General features: G+C 66.8%; 4 protein-coding genes across 6 annotated transcripts; 1 reads left to right on the top strand and 3 right to left on the bottom strand.

Moving 5' to 3' along the window:
* Window positions 1-320: 320 nt before the first annotated feature.
* SNTB2 (syntrophin beta 2) lies at window positions 321-7,423 on the bottom strand. Its single transcript, XM_050978802.1, is given in 8 exon segments — window positions 321-1,356; window positions 1,548-1,729; window positions 1,799-1,995; window positions 2,127-2,269; window positions 2,703-2,913; window positions 3,309-3,519; window positions 6,906-7,390; window positions 7,392-7,423. Coding segments are annotated over 8 exon segments (1,554 nt in total). The 3' UTR covers window positions 321-1,263.
* A 537-nt stretch (window positions 7,424-7,960) lies between these two features.
* UTP4 (UTP4 small subunit processome component) lies at window positions 7,961-12,667 on the bottom strand. The gene is made up of 16 exons (XM_009090936.4): window positions 12,480-12,667; window positions 12,045-12,236; window positions 11,876-11,960; window positions 11,685-11,774; window positions 11,363-11,571; window positions 11,065-11,236; window positions 10,893-10,984; window positions 10,426-10,522; window positions 10,174-10,238; window positions 9,952-10,074; window positions 9,688-9,847; window positions 9,346-9,452; window positions 9,032-9,127; window positions 8,740-8,925; window positions 8,550-8,660; window positions 7,961-8,187 (listed from the first exon to the last, which is right to left on the bottom strand). The coding sequence occupies exons 1-16, from the start codon at window positions 12,636-12,638 to the stop codon at window positions 8,071-8,073; spliced, it is 2,061 nt and encodes a 686-aa protein (XP_009089184.2). The 5' UTR covers window positions 12,639-12,667; the 3' UTR covers window positions 7,961-8,070.
* Window positions 12,668-12,720: 53 nt separating this feature from the next.
* On the top strand, window positions 12,721-14,763 carry CHTF8 (chromosome transmission fidelity factor 8). 3 transcript variants are annotated; one of them, XM_030227791.2, is made up of 4 exons: window positions 12,721-12,784; window positions 13,329-13,368; window positions 13,445-13,562; window positions 13,631-14,752. In XM_030227791.2, the coding sequence occupies exons 2-4, from the start codon at window positions 13,346-13,348 to the stop codon at window positions 13,844-13,846; spliced, it is 357 nt and encodes a 118-aa protein (XP_030083651.1). In that variant the 5' UTR covers window positions 12,721-12,784; window positions 13,329-13,345; the 3' UTR covers window positions 13,847-14,752. The 3 variants fall into 3 exon arrangements, with proteins under 3 accessions (XP_030083651.1, XP_050835003.1, XP_009089042.3); XM_050979046.1 differs by having other exon boundaries at window positions 12,747-12,806; window positions 13,631-14,763; XM_009090794.4 differs by lacking the exon at window positions 12,721-12,784 and having other exon boundaries at window positions 12,975-13,368; window positions 13,631-14,754.
* Window positions 14,764-15,371: 608 nt separating this feature from the next.
* HAS3 (hyaluronan synthase 3) lies at window positions 15,372-18,515 on the bottom strand. The gene is made up of 4 exons (XM_030227790.2): window positions 18,456-18,515; window positions 17,035-17,655; window positions 16,412-16,513; window positions 15,372-16,311 (listed from the first exon to the last, which is right to left on the bottom strand). Exons 2-4 carry the CDS (start codon window positions 17,653-17,655, stop codon window positions 15,388-15,390), a joined length of 1,647 nt encoding a protein of 548 aa, XP_030083650.1. The 5' UTR covers window positions 18,456-18,515; the 3' UTR covers window positions 15,372-15,387.
* Between the last annotated feature and the right edge of the window lie 827 nt (window positions 18,516-19,342).

Below are 19,342 nucleotides of genomic sequence, written 5' to 3'. Positions count from 1 at the left end.
GTGTTTGTGCGTGTGTTTGTGCGTGTGTCTGTGTGCCCCGGTGCACACCTCCGTGTGCACAGTATTTGCACACACACTGAGCACACGTGTACGGTGTTTCCCTGTGCACCCCCACTCCCCCAAACACCTGCGGGCACCTGTGCCCGCTGCTGTACCCACCTGTCCCACAGCTGAGCTGGCCCCCCTGCCCCTGCTGTAAAAGTTGCCCCAGCCCCCTCAGAAATCCCCAGAGGCCCCACCCCAGAGATCCCCCCCGTTCCTTCCAGAAACCCTCACTCCTCCCCCCATCCCCACCCCAGACTCAAAATGAGACCCGGAGCCCCTGGAAAAGGCAATCTGATATAAATAGCGATTTACAAAGAATACAAAAATAGAAGGAGGGGGGCAGCACCCGAGCCAGCACCCCACAGGACCCCACAGCCCCCAGAAGCAGAGACCCGTGCAGGAGTTTGGCCGGGGGGTGCGGGGGTCCAGGCAGGAGGGGGGAGCCCTGGAGGTCCTACCTGGGCCCCCCAGCCCCCAGGGTGTGGGAGCTGCCCCCAAGGGGAGGGAAAGTACAAAAAGCGAAAAGTGCATCAATCTACGTGTCCTGCCCCGGGGCAGGGGCACGGGCTGGGGAGGGACAGCCCCGCAGGGTCCCTGTGCCCCGGCCCCGGGCACAGACACGGCGTTTGTTCAACCTTTGGGAGATCTGGGGGGCACTGCTGGGGGGCACGGGGCATGGGGGGGAGGCCAAGTCCCAGGGACCAGGACCCTGGGCCAGAGCACCCCCTCTGCACCCCTGAGTGCCCCCTGTAAGACAAATGTGTCCCCCCACCCTGAGCAGGGCGTGGGGACCCTGTCATGCAGCAATAGGGGGTCCCACAGGCCCAGCCCTGTCCCATGTGAGGACATTGTGACCTCTTTGGGGGAAGCCCCAAGGTAGGGGGACATTGGCTCCCCTGGAGGTGAGCTGGGGACACCAGGGGCCCCCAGGCGGGGGGCCGAGGTGACCCTGCTCCAAGGCACAGGCGGTGAATTCAGCGATGGCTTCAGCCCCGGGGGGATTAAAGCTGGTGTGTGTAACCCGAGCCCCCCGGGCACTGGGGGCCGGCAGCGCTGGCTGGGGCAGGAGGGGCTCGCCCCCCGCAGCCGTCCTGCCGCATTCCCGGCGGCTCTCAGGGCAGGGATCCCTGTCCCAGCAAGGCACCGATGGGGCAGGAGAGGTCGGGGTGCCCTCTGTGACCCCCAGCTGGCTGGTGACAGGGCGAGGGGCTGGGGCACCTATGCCAGCAGCCCCATGCGGGTGACTTTGGCTGAGAGGAAGGTGTGCAGGACGAAGACGATGGGCTTGGGGCATGAGTGCAGGTCCAGCGCCTGGGGGGAGATGGAGAGTGGTGTGAGCCCCACCATATCCCACCGGGGACTGCGGGGCCGGGGGCTCCAGTCAACCAAACCCAGTGAGTCTGGAGAGCTGGGATGCTGCAGGGATGGGGAAAAGCAGGAGGAAGCGGGGGGGGGGGTCTTCCTCCCAAAGCAGGGGGTGAGCCCGGCTTCCCCCTTCTCACCAGCTCCCCCTCAGGGCCCCCGAAATCCAGGTAGAGGGTCCTGATGCCGTCATCCGCAGACATCTTCAGCCGCTCGTAGGGGTAGCGGAAGAGCACGCTGGGGCCCGGCTCCTCCCGGGAGATGGTGAACCCGCCCTCGTAGTGGATGGAGAGCTGCACCTCCTGCCCGCCCAGCGTGCAGCCTGCGGGCACAGCCGCCGTCAGCCCCGGAGGGGGCCCGGGGACAGCGGGGCCGGCGCCGCGGCACTCACCCACGGTCACCTCCTTGATCAGCTCGGCGGCGGCGTGGCAGCCCTGCACCAGGACGCGCGTCCACGCCGACAGGTCCCGGTGGGTCTCCACGCGGAACACGTGCATCTCCACGCCCTGGCGAGAGCCCGTCCGCGTGGCGAACGTCAGCTCCGAGCCCAGCGCGGGCGAGCGGCGCCCGGAGCCGGAGTGCACCAGCCTGCAGGGGAAGGGATGGCCGGGGTCAGGGCACGGTGGCAGTGCTGGCACCGCGTCACCCCGTCACCGTTCTGGTGCTTCATCCCTGCGCTGAGGCAGAGCCACGGCCCGAGGGGGCCCAGCCCAGCTCACCTGGTGGCCACCAGCGGGTAGCTGTGGCAGGGCGAGGCCCAGGCGTCCCTGGTCCAGGGCATCCCATCGTAGAGCAGCAGGTCCTTCTCCGTCACTGCCATGAGCACCGGCCGCCACTGCTGCCGCCCGCCGTCCAGGCGTGCCTGCCGGGCACCCGGGCACCGTGAGAGGTGCCAGGGGCCCGCCACAGCCCAGGCACACAAACCCTGAGCCCAGGGTCAGATGGCCCCAAGCCAGTGGTTCCTCATTGCCAGGCAGCATACACAGCACTGCCATCCTGGAAACCAAGCTGGGAGCAGCCCCCAGGGGTCCGGCTCACGACACTGCCAGGCTGGCTGCAGCTCTCAGGCAGTGAATTCATGGAATAGGGAGGGTGTGATGAGGGGCTCCATCTGGAAAGTCCCAGTGGGAGAAGGGACTGAGGGCACAGGAAATGCTGCTATCACCGGGACACAGCTGGATGGGAGAGCAGCAGAGCCAGAGCCCAGGCTGCATCCACAGCCCCAGTGGCATCCTTGGCACATCCCTGGCACTGCTGTCCCTGGGAGCACCCCGGCACGCCCCATCAGTGCATACCTGCTCGGCCAGCCAGGCGATGTGCTTCACCTCCCGGCCGCCAGCCGTGGGGCTGCCAGAGCCCAGCGTGGCGTTGAGCTCGGCCAGGACCTGGGGCAGCAGCGCGGTGATGTTGGCGTGCAGGGCGCTGAACCAGGCGTGGGCCGTGGCCGTGTCCCGGCAGCGCAGCACCAGCGTGTTCCGGCTGTCCGGCGAGTGCAGCTCGATCAGCCTGCAGGGGACGGGGACACGGCCCAGGGTGGGACATCAGCCCCTGCCTGGGCCCAGCACTGCAAACTGGCTGCACTGCTTTGGGGCCTCCGCTGTGCATTTCCACCTGCCAGGGCTTTTAGCCCTCTTTTTAAGGCAGAGGGGCTGCCGGGGGTCTGGCAGGGAACATGGCATAGCCCGGGCCCCGGCCAAACCCTCTGCAGTGTCCTTCCACAGCTCAGGGGGCAAAGCCGGGGGTCATGGCCTCAGCAAGGGGCAGCCCCCCACTGTGCCCAGGCTGTCCATGGGGTGAGGTGTCCCTCACACTGGCACTGGTGGGCAGACCCAGTCCTGTCCTGGGGGTCTTTGGGGAGTAGGATCTCCCACATGGCACCCACCGGCAGCCCCTGCCCTCACCTGTTCTCCAGGTCGGGCATGCTGAGGTTCCGGGCAGCAAAGCACATCTTGAGGGGGATCACCTTGCGGTCACGGGGGCCCTGGTGCTGGGGGGACCCCGAGTCCTCGCTGCCACTCAGGCTGGGGGACTGCGGGGCCGCCCCCTCCCATGGCAGGTCCGACACCAGCGAAGGCTTCTTGATGTAAGGGGTCACCTCCCGCATGAACTTCACTGTGGGGAGCAGAGGCACAGTCAGGCCTGGGGAGCGTCCTGCAGCCCCACACCACAGCCCTGTGCCCCAGGGCAACGTGACCCTCCCACACCAAGGCTTGGAGGGTTCTGGGAGGGTCCCACCCTGTCCGGGTCAGGGATGTCCCGAGTGAAGGACGGGGCTAGCAGCTCATCCATCCACGCTGCCGGCGCGGGTGTAGGAAGGGGAAGGCGCCACAGGACAATGGTGCTGGGCGGGAGGTCAGGCTGCAGCCCATCCTGGTCCCATCCTGCCCAGCCAGAGCTGTGCCCGCCAAGTTTCCAGCCCTGCCGGCGATGCTGGGCCGGCACTGTCGCTCACGCCCCGACGGCAGCCCCGCAGGGCGAGGAGAAGGGTGTGCAGCCAAGACATCCCGGCTCCACGCGCCTCTCCAGGCCGGGAAGGAAGGAAGGAGGCTCCAGCTCCAGCTCCTGCTCCCCCCGGAGTGTCCCAGCCCAGCACCGCCCCGCTGACAGCAGCCCTGGACCCCCGCCCGGACACGGCAGCCAAGGCCGAGGGAGGGACGCGTTGGGGACAGAGATGGGGCAGGGAGAGGGAAAACCAAACCAAAACAGCAAATGGGCTGCTCAGCACTGGGAAGCCAGTGGTGAAAGGATCCTGGAGCCGGCACGATGCCACAGCCAGGCCCTCTGGAGGGGGAGCGACACTGGCGGTGAGGCCCAGGCTGTGCTGCTGCCAATCCTTCACTGCGGGGCTGCGAGCGGGAAGGGGGAGCGAGGAAGGGATGGCAGGGATGGAAATGGGCAGGACACACCGGCCCCCCGCCTTCCCACCGGCTCTGCAAAGCCACGAGGTGCTTGCCCTTGCTGTGGGCAGCACAGGAGTTAATATTAGCTGCCGGCGCGCTGATCCCGGGATTACCGCCGGCCCCGCACCCCTAATCCCGCTCCGGGCGGGCCGGGCGGGGAGCGCCGCGGGCAGCAGCACGGCCGGCAGCTCCCGCGGCGGGGCCGCTCGGCAGATGTTTGCCAGATGTGGGCAGCTGCCTCCAGCACTGGGAGGGAGCTCAGCACGAGGGGGCTCCAGCTCACAGCGCTGCGACCCTGAGGTGCAGGCATGACCCCGATGGAGTCAGGAGGGTGAGAGGCCAAGCTGGGCAGGCAGCAGCACTGGAGCCTGAGCTCTGTGCCAAGGCACTGCCAGAGGACTGTGGGTGCCCCATGGTGACCAGGAATGGCGGATGCCCAGGACTGCGCCTGCCCATGGTGGGACAGCAGAACTGGCTCCCGGTTTTCAGTGGGATGCATCCATGGTGCAGGCAGGACACGGAGCAACTTGTGCCAGCAGGCACGTGGCTGGCACAGGGGTGGGGACACCTGCAACCACCCCTTCTGCTTCTGTTGAGCCGGTGACCAGCACACAGCTGCACTGCTGCCCTGGCAGGGCCACCATCACCCCGGCACAGGCGCTGCCGCCCCACCCACGCGCTCACCGCAGAGGAAGCCCAGCTGTCGCCTGCGCCCCTGGCCTGTCCCGCCGCAGGAAGGCGGCAGCTCCGGCTGCACGGCACCGCCGGCTGCACACCGGGGCCGAGCCCCCTGCACCCAGCAAGGAGCACCACCAGGTTTCCCAAGGCTTGTGCCCGGCCGTGCCCCTGGCAGTGCCTGTGGCCCGCACCGCACCCACAGCTCCCCGCGGGGCGGAAGGGCTCCCTTCCCCCAGGGCAGCAGACACGGCCCGTGGGTGCTCGGGGAGGTGCTTGGCATGGGCCCTGAGGCCAAACCCAGCCCCCAGGATGGGTGACACCAGCCCCACGGAGATGCTGTGTGGGGCTGATGGTTTCCTCTCCACCACTGGCACGGAGCCTGGGAGAAGCTCTGGCACCTGCCAGGGTGGTCACAGCTCCAGGGCTGTGAGGAGGGATGGGGCGGGATGGCATGGTCAGTGTCCCCCACCTCTGCAGGGTCTCCTGATAGCAGCTGACCACTGGATGGTCCCACCAGAGCCACCAGAGCAGCCGTGCCCAGCACAGTGAGAAGGGAAAGGAAGGGAAAGGAAGGGAAAGGAAGGGAAAGGAAGGGAAAGGAAGGGAAAGGAAGGGAAAGGAAGGGAAAGGAAGGGAAAGGAAGGGAAAGGAAGGGAAAGGAAGGGAAAGGAAGGGAAGACGTGTCTGCCGCAGCACCCGTGCCCGTGGCGGAAGCGAGGGACAAACACAGCATGGGGCTGGAGCTCCTGTGGGACAGGATCAAAGGGCTGGGCAGCAGGAGGAAGGACGGGCAGCAGGAGGAAGGACGTGCTGAGCCGGGTGCGGGGTCCCGTGGGGACCCTCGCTGTGTCCGACAGCAGTCCCCAACCACAGCACCAAGCCTGACCCCGCCGCTCCACCTCGGCCCCTCTGCCACCCCAGCAGTGCCCAAGCACCTCGAGCCAGCTGTGCCCGCACCAAGGAGCTCAGCCATGTCCCCTCATGCCACTGCAGTGTGCCAGGGGTGTGTGGCAAAGCAGCAGCACACGTCCCTGTACCCTGTGCCCAACGGGCACCGTGCCCATGGAGCAGCCTCACGCAGCAGAGGACAGACGGACGTGCCAGGACAGCAGGACGGTGTGTGTGGCACCACAGCACTGTGTGGTTGATAGCCCACCCTGACCCGCGGCACGGAGGGCTGGTGGCCTGACGGTGCCCCGTGGCACGAGCCCCGTGCCGCACCACCGGGATGGGCAGGTCCTGCCCGAGCTTGTCGGGCTGCCGGGAACAGGTCGGGCAGGAGCCGGTGGCTCCGCCAGGCCAGCCCCGAGCCAGCTGTGCTGGGCACAGGGCCCGGGGGACACCGAGCCTGCGGGGGGCTGAGCCCGCAGGGACAGGGGCAGAGCCTGACCAACGCCCCGGGTCACAGCCCACCCTGGGAACTCTCAGCCAGCCTGGGGATTGTCACCAACGATAGGGGACAACCTGTTCAGGGGGACGCCACAGCCAGGGAACAACAAGTCTATCCTGGGGGACCCTGAGTCTGTCGCCGGGACCCCAGATGTGTCTCTGAGGGACCCAAGTCCGTCCTGGAGGAACACAATCAGTGGAGAAATCCTGTTCTTGTCCCCAGGGGTCCCCAACCTGACACAGAGGGAACAGCCCGAGCCGGGGGGGACACCCCAGTCCCTGTCCCCGTGCCTGGGGGCCCCTTGTGGCTACGGGGATTTGGGGGGACACACAAACGCGCCCGGACTGGGGTGGGGGAGTGGCGTCCCACACCCGGAAAAGGGACCCAAAGGGGGGCCGGGAGTCCGGTGACAGCGGCAGGGAGGTGTGGTGGGAGCCGGTAACGGCGGGGGAGCACCGGGGCGGGGGACAGGAGAGTACCAGGGGCCCGTACCGGGGATTCGGGATGAGAGGAAGGGTTTGAGGCGTTACCTTCAAGGATGACCTCCCTCCCGGCTCTCTTCAGCGCCTGCACAGCTTGATCGTGGGTGGCATCGCGGAGATCGACGCCGTTAACAGCGAGGATGGCGTCGCCTAACCGGAGCGCTCCGCTCCTTTCCGCCGCCAATCCCGGGAAGATCCTTGAGATCAGCACCGGCATCCGATTCTCCCGACCTCCCTTAATGCTGATCCCGAGCCCTCCCGCCTCCGCTTTCACCACCCGCACCCTCCTCACGCCACCGGGTGCCGCCGCCTCCGCGTTGCCGTTCACCACGCCGTTCACCACGGACGGATCGCCGGTTCCCGGTTCCGCCGTTAAGCTCAGCGTTTCCCCGGTCAGTTCCGCCGACACGCGGACCCAGCGCTCCCGCAGGAGCAGCTCCAGCAGCCCCGTTTTACAAGCCCGGGTCCACACGGCCATGCCGCCGCCGCCGCCGCCGCCGCCGGTCACCGGGGAAGGGGCGTGTCCCGGCGGAGGGCGCGGTTTGCGGCCCCGCCCCCGCCCGCATGGCGCGCTGCGGTAGGCTCGGGGGCACGGGAGGACGGGGTGGAACCGCCCCGCCCCCACCTCCGCAGCCACCAATCAGAGAGGTGGCGGCTAAGCCGCCGCTGCTGTGATTGGTGGTGATGAAGGGCGGGGCCTGTGAAGCCACGCCCCCGAACGCCATGTCTGGCACTGAGATTTATTTGGCGCGCTGCGATTTATTTCACGAGCTACGCTTTAAATCTCCCGTGCTCTCCGGGGATCCCCGATTTCTCTCCCTCCCTCCTGGGGGAATGACGCTTCCCTGCCCCACACCCCGAGACCCCCGTCTTTAGGAAACGAGGCTGCCTGGCCCCAGGCAGCACCCACGGACCCACACGACTGCTGGGGAGAGTGAAACCAACGTGGGATTAGACACTGTGAGGGAAAGGGGATGGAATGTAGGGTGTCACCTTGTCCCCGCGCCCCGGGGGGAGAACTGGAAGGATATGAAAATCATGATGACATGATGGTGGTGTGACAACAGGGAGTCACAGACAAGGATGAGCCCTGAGCCTGGGCATGTACACAACAGTGAGGTTTTATTCCTACAGCACTTTAAGAAAATTCTTACAGTGCCCCAGGAAGGCAGCACAGAGACAGTTTCCGAGGTTGGAGTGGCTTCTTCTGCTCTCAGGTGCCAAATTTCTTCTGCTGGACAGGCAGAGGCAGCTGGGTTTTGAAGTCCATGATGGGTCTTTCCACCACAACCAGGCAGTTCTTGTCCAGCAGATCCATGAAAAGCAGTGGCTGCAAGGCAGAAGATGGGAATCGTAAAATCAGGGAATGGTTTGGGGTGGAAGGGACCTTACAGGGATCTCGTTCTACCCTCTGCCATGGGCAGGGACACCTTCCAATATCCCAGGTTGCTCCAAGCCCTGTCCAACCTGGTCTTGGGCACTTTCAGGGATCCAGGAGCAGCCACAGCTTCTCTGGGCACCTGTGCCAGGGCCTGCCCACCCTGCCAGGGAACAATTTCATCCCACTATCCCATCTAACCCTGCTCTCTGGCAGTGGGAACCCATTCCCTGTGTGCTGTCCATACCCTTGTTCCAAGTCCCTCTCCAGAGCTGAGCACCTCCCTGACCCCGCTCCCCCACACCATCACCCACCTGGAACTTCTTGCAGATCTTGAAGGCGTGGAGCTGCCTCTTCCTGGCCGTCTCTGGGAGCTGTTTCAGGGTGCTCTGGTTCATTAGGAGGGCGCTGTCGTCGGGCAGGGGCTGCGGGAGGGCAGCGGGCACAGAGCGGGTCAGGCTCTGCAGGAGCCCCCCGGCTCCCCCGGCCCTCCCGCCTGCTCACCAGGGACTTGTCGAGCACGCAGAGCAGGTAGGTGTCGTGGAGCAGGATGTGCGAGGGGTTCTTGGGGTTGAAGGTGATGTGAGTGATGGGCGAGTCGCGCTCCAGCCAGGCGCGGTGCAGCCCCCGGCTCTGCACGGTGCGGCTCCAGCTCGTGTACTGCTTCTCGGGGATGCTGAACTCAAACAGCTGCAGGGAGCACAGCAGGGACACACTCAGGGCCGCCCGCTCCTGCCAGCAGCTCCAGCCAGCGAAGGGAGCAGGGCCACGAGAGCTCAACTGGGAGAGCTCCTACCTGCTGGTCCGAGTAGGCGATGACGAGGTTGTTGGTGCTGGGGTGGATGGCGATGGCCGATACGGCGCAGTCGTAGGTGGGCACCACGCAGTGATGCTGCAGGAGGGCACATTGCACTGATGGGACCCGCCAGGGCCACTGCTGACAGCTCTCCCACACACCCACCCCCGACCAGAACCTCCAGGACTGCCTCTGACCCCTTTCCCGCACACCCACCCCAGCCCTGCTCCTGCAGCGATGGCTCCCAGGGGGGCCGTGCCTGCTGAGTCCCCCATCCCATGTCCCCTGAGGCTGGGGGTTCGCTCCAGGCCCACCTTGAAGCATTTCAGGTTGTAGATGTGGATGGCCCAGTCGCCGCTGACTGCTGCCAGCCAGTGCCCGTCCGCGCTCGGTGCCAGCAGGTAAACGGCCTCGGAGCAGCCTGCAGAGAGCCTCGGGCTCAGAGGGGTGCAGGGAGCCCCAAACCCCAGAGGCACCCAGCCCCACATCCCCCCTGATTGCCCAGTGCCAGGCCACGAGGGCACAAACACCCCAGGAGAGACTCACACACCCCTGAGGGCAGGAAAGGGGAACACCCCCCTCTGTACCCACCCAGAGGTGGGTGGGCGATGGGGAGGGGGATGTGTAGCCCAGGAACCCCCAGCCCCACCCCACACCTGAGGGTGGCCGCAGGGTGTGCAGGTGTTTGCAGCCCCCCGGCTCCAGCAGCTGGAAGACGTGGACAGATCCTCGAGCGGAGGCCACGAAAAGGCTCTCGGAGTCGGCGGAGAACTGGAGCTGGTAGGCTGGAGGCAGCAGCTTGGGCACTTTGGGGACCTGGGAGTGGGGAGAACGCAGCCCTGGCAGCCACCCCACTGCCAACCACAGTCCCCACGAGTGACAGTGGCCAGGCCAGCCCCCAGGCCCCCGCAGCCCCTGACCTTCCTGAGGCTGACGCCGTCCCCGTCGCAGTGCACGCGGTACAGCTGGAAGCGGGAGGCCGTGGAGTAGCCCAGCCAGGTGCCGCAGGGTGAGACGCAGCTGCTGTAGATGTGCTCCGGGCCCTGGGAATGCCACGGGACTCAGGGAGGCCTGAGGAACCCCCAGAGCCCAGCACACACCCCTCGGCTGCCCCAGGGGCACCCCAGCCTGCTCAGCCCTACCTTGCTCTTGAGCTGCACCAGGTGCTCGGGCATCCGGCACAAGGGAAGGACCTCGCCATCCTTTCCTGGGAAAGGAACCACACAGACCACCAGTGAGAGTGGGAAAACCACACGGGGCTCTCTGAGCAGCTGTGGATCCTGAGGGAGTGCCCAGACCCTTCCCTGAGGCCCAGGACACTCGATCCCAAAATTCTGCTGGGAGCCCGGGCTCTGCCAAGGAGCTGACACCGGAGAGCTGCACCTGTGACTCACCGGTCTCCTCAGTGGAGCCAAGTCTCCAGAGCTCCAGGTACTGGGAGAACTGGAAGAGGAGCAGCCGAGCTTTCCTGGCGCAGGAGACGAGGCGTCGCTGTGTGGAAAAACAGGCAGGATGTCAGGGACGCATAGCCTGGCACAACGGGCTGGGGCACAGCCGGAATGCCCTGGGGTGCTGGTGACTCCGAGCAGGGCAGAGCAGGGAAATCAGGTCCCGTGGGATGGGAGCCTGGAGATGGAGACCCAGCAGGACCAGCAAGACCAGCTTGACAACTTGCACTGCTCCTCGGCAGAGCCTCCAGATGTACCAGGAAAGGAGACACAACGGGGCAGAGGAGGGAACCAGGCACAGGGAAGGAACCCTGGCGGGGCAATGAGAGCACCTGGAAGGGCAGGGAGATCCTGCCCTGGTGGAGCCCTGCCAGCCCCACCAGCTCCAAGACCCCAGTCGCTGCACCACTCACGTGGGGGAAGGTGAATTTTCGGAGCACTGCATCGTAGCTCTTCTTCTGCACCTTCTCCATCAGCGGGCGGATCACCAGCTGGGCGTCCAGGCCTGGAAGCCAAGCACAGATCAGCCCAGCCGGTACCGGGAGGGCAGACCCTGCCCAGTCCCGGTGCCCCCGGCAGTCCTACCCCCAGAGATGAGGGCGGTGGGGCTGTGTGCCACGGCCCGCACGTCGTGGCTGTGGAACTGGAAGGGCTTTGTCCGCACCCAGCGCTTCTCCAGCCCGCCCAGCCTCACGGGCAGCAGCTGCAGATGGTAGGTGGCCCCGGTCGAGGTGCCCACGATTATGCTGTCCTCCTTCTGCGGAGGGAAACGGGACGGGGCTGTGGGAGCAGACTGGGAACAGCAGGAGGGCACTGCCAGGAGGCACTGAATGCAGCAGCCCCCGCTCCCCGTCAGCCGGGGGGACCTGGGGGTGTCACCCACCTGTGCCACGGCCAGCGAGAGCACAGCCGAGGTGCTGACGGTGTGGGACTCTGCCAGCGTGCCCTGCTCCCAGTCCCAGAACTGCACCCTCCCAAAGGAGTCGGCGCTGACCACGGTGCCGCTGGACAGGAGGGCGATGGCCCACACCACGCACTCGCGCTTGGCCTTCTCCACGTGGTAGTTCACCATGATCCTCTGCACCGTCTGGCCTGCAGTGTGAGAAGGTTGGGGGTGGCCGGGGGATCCCCCGGTGCCCGGCAGGGCCGGTGGGTGCCGGCAGTCCCGGGGGATGGGATGGGGCTGCTCCTGGGACAGGAGGTACCTGAAGTGACGTCAATCACACGGAAAAAGTCGATGGAGCCAGCCACGATGTGAGTGTCTGAGGGGTGCCAGGACAGGCACAGGACACGGCCTGGGGAGGGAGGGAAGCTCCGTGTGAAAGCCCGTGGGCTCGCAGCCCCACGGTCACCGGGATGGGACAGCCGGAGGGACGGTGCTGCAGCCAGGACCCACCTTTCCTCCTGTCCAGGTTCCGCTCGAACTGGATCCCCCCAGGAACCACTTGGAAGATCTTGACAGAGCCGTCCTCGCAGCCGATCTGCGGGGGCCGGGATCAGCGCGGGGCACAGCGGGACCCTCTCCCCGCACCGCCCGCCCCGGTGCCGCTCCCGGCGGGACTCACCGCCAGCTGGGTGCCGGTGCTGTTGGCCACCATGCTCCAGATGGGTCCCCCGCCGCCATCGACGCCGCGGGCCGCGCTCAGCCCGGACAGGTCGTACTCGGTGATGTCCCCGCCGAGCCCGGCCCCGAAGAGCCGGTCCCCGGCCGCCCAGCACAGCGACTCCACCGACCGCGCCTCGTGCCCGGGGATCACCTGCGCAGGGACCGGGTCACACCGCGGCACCGGTACCACCCGGTACGGACGGGCAGGGCCGGGTAATGCCCGGTACAGCCCCGGTGAGGCTCGACACAGGCCCAGTACAGGCTCGGCGCCGATCGAAAGGACCAAGCAAACCCCGTACGGGCTCGGTACGTGCCCGGTACAAGCTCGATAAAGCCCGGTGCGGCTCAGTTTAGGCCCGGTACATCCCGGTACGGCCCGTACCGGAGCCCTCACCTTCTCCTGGAAGTAGTTGGCGGCGAAGTTATACACCTCGACGGCGCCGTCGGTGCGGGCCAGGGCCAGGCGGGTGCCGCGGGGGTGGCAGGCGAGGCAGCGCACGCCCGCCGGCACCAGCCCGAAGAACCGCACCCGGTGCACCTCGAACTCGCCCATGGCGCTCCGCCGGCCCCGGCGCCGCTCGGCTCCCGCTCCGCCCCACGTGCGCGCGGCGCGCCGGAACCGGAGCTGCCCCGGGGGCCGCGCTGAACCGGAAGCGGAAGCGGCGGCGCGGCGGGAGATTCGTGCGGGGCTGGCGGCGGGTGCGGGAGCGGGGCTGGGGCGGTGCGGCCGGGGCGCGGCGCGGGGCGAGCGCACGGTGCAGGAGGGAGGGATCCGGCCCCGAGAGACCCGGCCGGGCCGCCCCGAGCCGTCCCCGCGGCGCCGGCGCCGCTGGAGGGCACCAGCGCCCCGCGGGACAGGGCGGCGGCACGGGGGGCGCAGGGCCGGGGGGCGGGATCCAGGCCCAGGGATCTGGCGGAGGCTGCAGGGCCCGTAGGGGGGTCTGGGCCAGGGGAGCGGTTTCTGGGCCCTGGGGTCTCTGTGGCCCGGGGACGGGATGGGCCTGGGCGGGTCAGGGCTCTGGGCATGGGGGCCGGGGGTGCTGGGGCAGGACCTGGGGGTCAGTAGGACCTGGGCTTGGGGATCTGTGGGGACCGGGGGGGCTGGAGGGGATGGATCTCAGGATCTGTAGGGTCTGTGCGTGGGGGCCTGGGGGTGGAAGTTCATCCTGGGGTCCCCAGAGGGGAAGGGCCAGGGGCTCCTGCTCCCCTCCCCACTTCCCCTGTCCTGACTGTGTCTCTGCAGCCCCTGGCAGGCCCGGCATGGTGCAGATCGTCGTCTCCAGGTGAGCCCCAAGGGTCCCATCCCCATGGCCCCTGTGCCTGCTGGGGCCCAGGTGACCCTCCCCATCTCTCCCGCAGCGGTGGCACAGGGACCCTGGCACAGTGGGTGCTGGTGGAGCTGCAGGGCGAGGTGGAGCCCCGGCAGAGCGGGGACCTGGCCGGGAGCCTGCTGGGAGACCTGCACTACACCTGTGAGGTGAGGCTGGACACTGCTGGGACATGCTGGGGACAGTCCAGCCCAGCCTCACCCTCCGCTCTCCCCAGGGCATCCCTGTGCTCATCGTGGGTCACCACATCCTCTACGGGAAGGTGGTGCAGCTGGAGAAGCCGTTTGCTGTGCTGGTGAAGCAGGGAGGAGCTTCCCAGCCCAGCCCCGTGGGGCCCCATGGCCACTACACCGTTACTGCCCTCATCAAAACCAAACTGCTCTTCAAAACCCGCCCCAAGCCCATCATCACCCACGTGCCCAAGAAGGTCTGAGGGGAAGGATGTGGGCTACGAACTGTGATCTGCTGCTGGAAAAAGCAGCAGGGACTTGGGGAGATCCAGGACGTCATCCCTGACCTGCACAGGTGACACTGACGCTGCTGGGTCCTGTGTCTGGGCACTTCCTGGCTCACTTGTCCCCCCAAAAATGACTCTTTTCAGAGACCAACCAAGCTTTTGGCCACAGACCCTGTGGATCACCACAGGGCAATGGTTCCTGGTAGGTAAGGACTTCCTGTGAGCCTGGGAAGGAGTCTCCCACCCAGGGGCTGCCCACAGTGTCCAGCAGGTCCCGGGGATCCACGGAGGTGCCAGTGTGGAGATGTCTCTCTCTACCCCCTCCCTGCAGCTGTAGGGACACCACTGCCACCCAGGGACTCAGGACTAACCTCCCTCAAGTTGGGCAGGGGGTTCGGGAACCCTCCCCAAAACACACCATGTGTCCTCACTTCAAGTCTTTATTTCCACAACTCCGTCAGGATATAAAAACCAGCCTTTTCCACCTGAAATATGGGAAAAAATTCCCCTGGCAGGTTCAAAAATAAATAGATTTACAAACCATCTGCGACAATACCAAAGAGCTACAAAAGTCTTCTAAAAAACCTTGTATTAAATTAAACAAAAAACAGCTAAAAGCTCCGTCATAGAAAGGGGTTTTTATCCAAGTCCTGAAAAAAGGACTCACAGGTGAATTCCCTGGGGAGGGGAAAGTTGGGAAGCACCTTGCCTAAATCCCTATCTCCCCACTGTTGGGAAGGTTGCAGGGTGGGAACGATGGGGCCGAGGGTTAGCCAGAGCATGACATGGCCCCAAAGGGTCTCCAGCAACGCCCCGGCTGGCACACAGCCCCGCAGTTTTCCCGGTCTCTCCATGCCAGGATCCGCCCCTTGGCTCTTTGGCAAAGCTGAAGGAGCCTGCTGCCCTCCTGGAGCAGCCAGACCCCCGAAAGGCCTGGGGGGCTGCCCGTGGGTACGCGCCTGCACGCAGCCGTGGGGCAGAGGCAGCACCAGCCAGCAGTGCTGGCACTGTGCTGACACACTGTGTGTCCTGGGGGTGGGAAGTGCTCTAGCACCACGGAGGTGGGACTGAAATCCCTGTAAAAAGCACCGAAGGGTGGAAGGTTCTGGAGTGGGGTGTGGGGAGCGCGGCCAGCAGCGCTCCACACCACGAATCTCCATAGGGCACAGCTGGGATGTAGCTGGCAGCACCTGGCCGGGTGGTGGGCAGCCCTGGCTCGCCTTCTCTGTGGCCAGCTTGGGATGGAAAAATGAAAGTATAGGAAAAGTTTGCACCTTAATTAAGAAAAAAAGTAAGATTTCAAGATCTGATGAGATATGCCAAGGGTTGGGAGCGCTCAGCGCTGCCCAGCAGCTCCGGAATTGGGACAAAGGGGACTGGGGGTGTTCACTCCAGCATGTGGGATCACCCCAGCGCCTGGTGGTTCCAGGATGGGGAAGAGGGGACGGCGGTGGTTACCCTGACACGTCGGATCGCCGTGGCACCGGGGATGACCCTGGCACGGGACCACCCCATGGTCAGACCTCAGTGAAGACCAGCCCACACTGCTCCTGCCTCTTGCCGCAGCGGCGCGCGACGATGGCCAGGTAGAGGGTGAGCAGGGCCACCCAGTAGCAGGCATAGAGGATGGCACCTGAGATGAGGAAGGCCACCTCGGTCTCGCTGAAGAGGTCCTGGCTGTAGGCGGTGTAGGCCAGCCCGCCCAGCAGCACCGCCACCCACACCGACACTGGCAGTAGCCCCACGAAGTTCACCACGATGGTGCGGCGCCCTGAGGTGCCCCAGCCCGACTTGTTGATGGTGGCAATGGCAAAGATTTTGGCGGGCAGCAGGCTGGACATGTAGAGGAGGGCGTAGAGGGACATGAAGATCATCTCGGCGTTGCCGCGCAGGAAGCAGGCGTAGGTGGCCTTGATGACGCCCACCAGCTGCACGGTCAGCAGGAACAGGAGGATGTTCCAGACGCGGCCGCGGTAGAAGAGCTGGATGACAGTGGCAATGAGGAAGAAGGGGAAGAAGCCGGTGACCACCGACTCGTAGGTCATCCAGAGGTGATGCTTGTGGAACCAGAGCGCGTTGTAGAGCCACTCGCGGAAGTAGGACTTGCTCCAGCGGGTCTGCTGGTTGAGCCAGCGCAGGTACCGCGTGGGCGTCTCCGTCAGGCACTTGGAGCGAGCCGTGTACTTGGTCCGGTAGCCCAGGCTGAGCACACGGTTGGTGAGGTGCCGGTCGTCTCCGAAGCTGCACTTGCTGCCCAGGAAGGTCTGGTGGTACCAGTCCTCGAGGAACTGCTGCAGCAGCGCGTTGCGGTACATGCCCAGGGGGCCGCTGATGCACTGCACGCACCCGAAGTACGACTGGCACGCGCGCTCCACGTTGAAGGCCATCCAGTACCGCACGCTGCTCAGGAAGGAGAGCCACGAGTCGTACTTGTTCAGGATCTGGGGAGGGGATGGGTGTGAGCCCTGGCAGTGCTGCAGCCCCCTGGGGCCCCAGGCCTGCCCTTGCCGCCCCGGGTTGCCCTCCCTCACACCAGCGTACCTGGACATCGCCGCCGACGCCGCCGACGTGGGGGTCGGCCTCAAGGATGCGGAGCATCTCGGCGGTGCAGGCGGGGTCCAGCACCGTGTCTGAGTCACACACCTGGGGGCAGAGGGAATGTCGAGCCCCGCTCCCGCCGCCCACGCGCGCCCGGCAGACAGCCCAGCCCACAGCCAGGCAAGCCTGAGCCACGGACGGCGAGACCAGGCAGAGCCCTGGAGACCGGCAGGCGATGGAGGGGAGCAGAGCACCCGGTGGTACCGGGGCACCACTGTCCCGGGCACCCATCTTTGGCTGCTGGCACTGAGGGAGGACCTGTCCCAGTGAACACATGTGGGGACCTTGTACCCCGTGCCACACTGTCCCACGGGATGGCACCACAGCAGGCCATGTCCTGAGGAGCTGATGGGACACCCACGGGCAGCAGTGTGGGCAGCAGTCAACACCTCAGGCACCCCAGTACCAACAGCCCCCAGCCCTGGTGGCTCTAGGCCAGTGCATGGGGCCAGATCTGGTGCCAGGCACCCAGGTGCTACTGGGGATTCCCGGGACTGCTCCTATTCCACCCACAGCCCCTCTGCCCAGGACACTCACTACCCGCGTGCCCCAGCCCATGCATGCACCTGGATATAGTCCACGGAGTCTCCGAGCGCCCGGAAGGCCGTGTACATCACCTCCCGCTTCCCGCCCCACTTCTGGAGGATGCAGGAGTAGGTGTTGCTGCGGACCAGTGCCTGAACACGGGCCAGCCCTTCCCGCAGCCCGGCCTCCGTCTCCCCCTCGCCCCAGGCGTGGAAGTTGCTCCTCCAGATGTAGCTGCCGGAGTGCTCGGAGCCCATCACGTCGTGGAAGATGTCCAGCATGTAGGTGTCGTCGGGGCCGTTCCCGTCCACCACCATCACCACTTTGAGGTCGGGGAAGGCGATGCGCTTGACGGAGCGTAGGCACTTCGTCAGGTAGTCGGGGTCCTCCTGGAAGGCGGCAATGCAGAGGGCCACGGAGCGCCCCGGCCGCACCGGCTGCCCCTCGCCCCGCATGCGCCGGTGCTCCAGGAAGGCGAAGAGGCTCTGGATGAAGAGGTGCAGCCCCAGGATGGCCCCGTAGAGCCCGAAGGAGAGGTAGTGCTTCTCCGTGTGGATGAACTGGTACCCTGTGACGTATGCGGCCAGGATTCCCCCCAGCACCGCCACGGCGAAGAGGCTGGTCCCCACGACACGCAGGGCCGTGGAGAGGCTCCCTGGCATCTGGGGGGACAAGGGGCGCCATCAGGGCAGAGGGACATCCTCCCCATCAGGTCACCCAGAATGCAAAAGCGGGGTGTCCCCGTTCCTCTGCTGCCCACGGCCACCCTGTCCCTCTCCGGTCACTGGTTTGGGGGTAACACCTTCCCAGGGCCCCCACGGGGCCAGAGGAGGTGCGGGGGTCCCACACACCCCGCTGTGTGTGGCGCCAGGTGAGGTGCAGGGGTCCCAAGTACCCCACCGAGCACAGTGCCAGCAGCCCCCATCCACCCGAGCAGGAGCACGGCTGCTCACAGGCGATGGCTGGGCTGGAGGACAGGGAAGGGCACGGGGATGTCAGGGACCGGGGTGTCTCCGGGGAAATCACGGCCGCCCAGAGCCCTCCTCCGCCCCGAGCGTGTGCGGTGGGACCCCCGGCTGCGGGGACGGCAGCAGCCAGACCCCCACCCGCTGCGGGATGGGACGAGCGGCGCGGGCAGGACGGGACTGCGGAGGTGCACCGGGAGGCGGGCAGGGGGTGCGGGCAGGTCGGGGGTGCACGAGCACGTGCGGGGGTGCGGGCAGGGCGCGGAGCCAGCCCCAGGGACCCCCGGCGGCACCTCCCGGGCAGCCCCCTCCGGCTTCCCCCCGGTCCCGCAGCCCCCGGCGCTCCCGGCTCCTCCCTGTCCCGCAGCCCCCGGCGCTCCCGACTGCCCGTTACCCCCGGCCCCGCAGCCTCCGGTGCTGCCGGGCTCACAGCACGGCGGGGGCACCCCGAGCCGGCACCAGCGAGCCGGGAGGGAGGAGGAGGGACCGGGACTCACCGTGGAGGTGCCGGTGGTGGTGGTGCCGCCGCTCCCCACCCGCCGCCGCCGCTGTGCGCCCGGCCCGGCCCGTGCGGCCCCTTTATACCGCGGCGGGGCCGGCACCGCCCGCAGCCCGCGGGGGCCCCGCCCGGCACCGGCACCGGCACCGGCACCGCCGGCACCGCCCCCGGCACCAGCACCGGCACCGGCTCCAGCTCCGCCCGCAACCCCCGGGAACCCGCCCCGCACCGGCAGTACCTGGCACCGGCCCCAGCCCCGCACTGCGGGAGCGATGACCGGCACCGGCAGCACCGGCGGCGCCGGCGGCACCGGCATCAGCAGCACCAGTGCTGCACCGGCACTGGCCCCATCACAGGCATCACGGCACAGCTGCTATACCGGCGGCACCGGCAGCGGCTCCGGTGCTGCACCGGACCGGCATCACCATCACCCGGCACCGGCTTCAGGCGCGGGCAGGGCACGGAGCCAGCCCCAGGGACCCCCCGCAGGCGCTCGTTGTGGAGGAGGCACTGGGAAGGTGTCACCCTGTCACCCCCACACCAATGACCGCTTAGGGACAGGGACCGGCCACTCCATCCCCCCCGCCCCGCTCTTGGGACCGCTCTCATGACACCCACGTGTCACCTTCCTGTGCCACCGTGCCCCCCCGCGGCATAAGCCACCCGTGTCACCCTGTCCCCGTGGCTGGTGGGTGCCAGGGCAGGACCAGGGGCATCCCGGGGACAGCAGCACTTTGTCCCTGTGCTGGCCTGATGGCAGGGGACAAACAGTTCCTCGAGGGGCCATTCTGAGTCTGTAGGAGGCACAGCCTCAACTCGGGGCTCAAATTCAGCACTTTTGGGTTTCTCAGCCCAGCCGTATCCTGCTGTGCTGGGAGCTGGGTG

The sequence above is a fragment of the Serinus canaria genome, chromosome 11 (genome assembly GCF_022539315.1).
Source record: "Serinus canaria isolate serCan28SL12 chromosome 11, serCan2020, whole genome shotgun sequence".
In the NCBI taxonomy this organism is placed as follows: Eukaryota; Metazoa; Chordata; class Aves; order Passeriformes; family Fringillidae; genus Serinus; species Serinus canaria.
This window is presented reverse-complemented; position numbering and strand designations above follow the sequence as displayed.

What these genes read in the sequence shown, in the direction of transcription:
- UTP4 (XM_009090936.4), bottom strand. Translation starts at nt 12,638, where the DNA reads ATGGGCGAGTTCGAGGTGCACCGGGTGCGGTTCTTCGGGCTGGTGCCG. An exon ending in GCACCGGCACCCAGCTGGCG is followed by an intron (nt 11,961 to 12,044) that starts GTGAGTCCCGCC and finishes CGGCCCCCGCAG; the next exon opens with ATCGGCTGCGAGGACGGCTC. An exon ending in TGGTGCAGCTCAAGAGCAAG is followed by an intron (nt 10,075 to 10,173) that starts GTAGGGCTGAGC and finishes TGGCATTCCCAG; the next exon opens with GGCCCGGAGCACATCTACAG.
- CHTF8 (XM_009090794.4), top strand. Translation starts at nt 13,196, where the DNA reads ATGGATCTCAGGATCTGTAGGGTCTGTGCGTGGGGGCCTGGGGGTGGA. An exon ending in GTGCAGATCGTCGTCTCCAG is followed by an intron (nt 13,369 to 13,444) that starts GTGAGCCCCAAG and finishes TCTCTCCCGCAG; the next exon opens with CGGTGGCACAGGGACCCTGG. An exon ending in ACCTGCACTACACCTGTGAG is followed by an intron (nt 13,563 to 13,630) that starts GTGAGGCTGGAC and finishes CGCTCTCCCCAG; the next exon opens with GGCATCCCTGTGCTCATCGT.
- HAS3 (XM_030227790.2), bottom strand. Translation starts at nt 17,655, where the DNA reads ATGCCAGGGAGCCTCTCCACGGCCCTGCGTGTCGTGGGGACCAGCCTC. An exon ending in ACTCCGTGGACTATATCCAG is followed by an intron (nt 16,514 to 17,034) that starts GTGCATGCATGG and finishes CTCTGCCCCCAG; the next exon opens with GTGTGTGACTCAGACACGGT. An exon ending in GCGTCGGCGGCGATGTCCAG is followed by an intron (nt 16,312 to 16,411) that starts GTACGCTGGTGT and finishes TCCCCTCCCCAG; the next exon opens with ATCCTGAACAAGTACGACTC.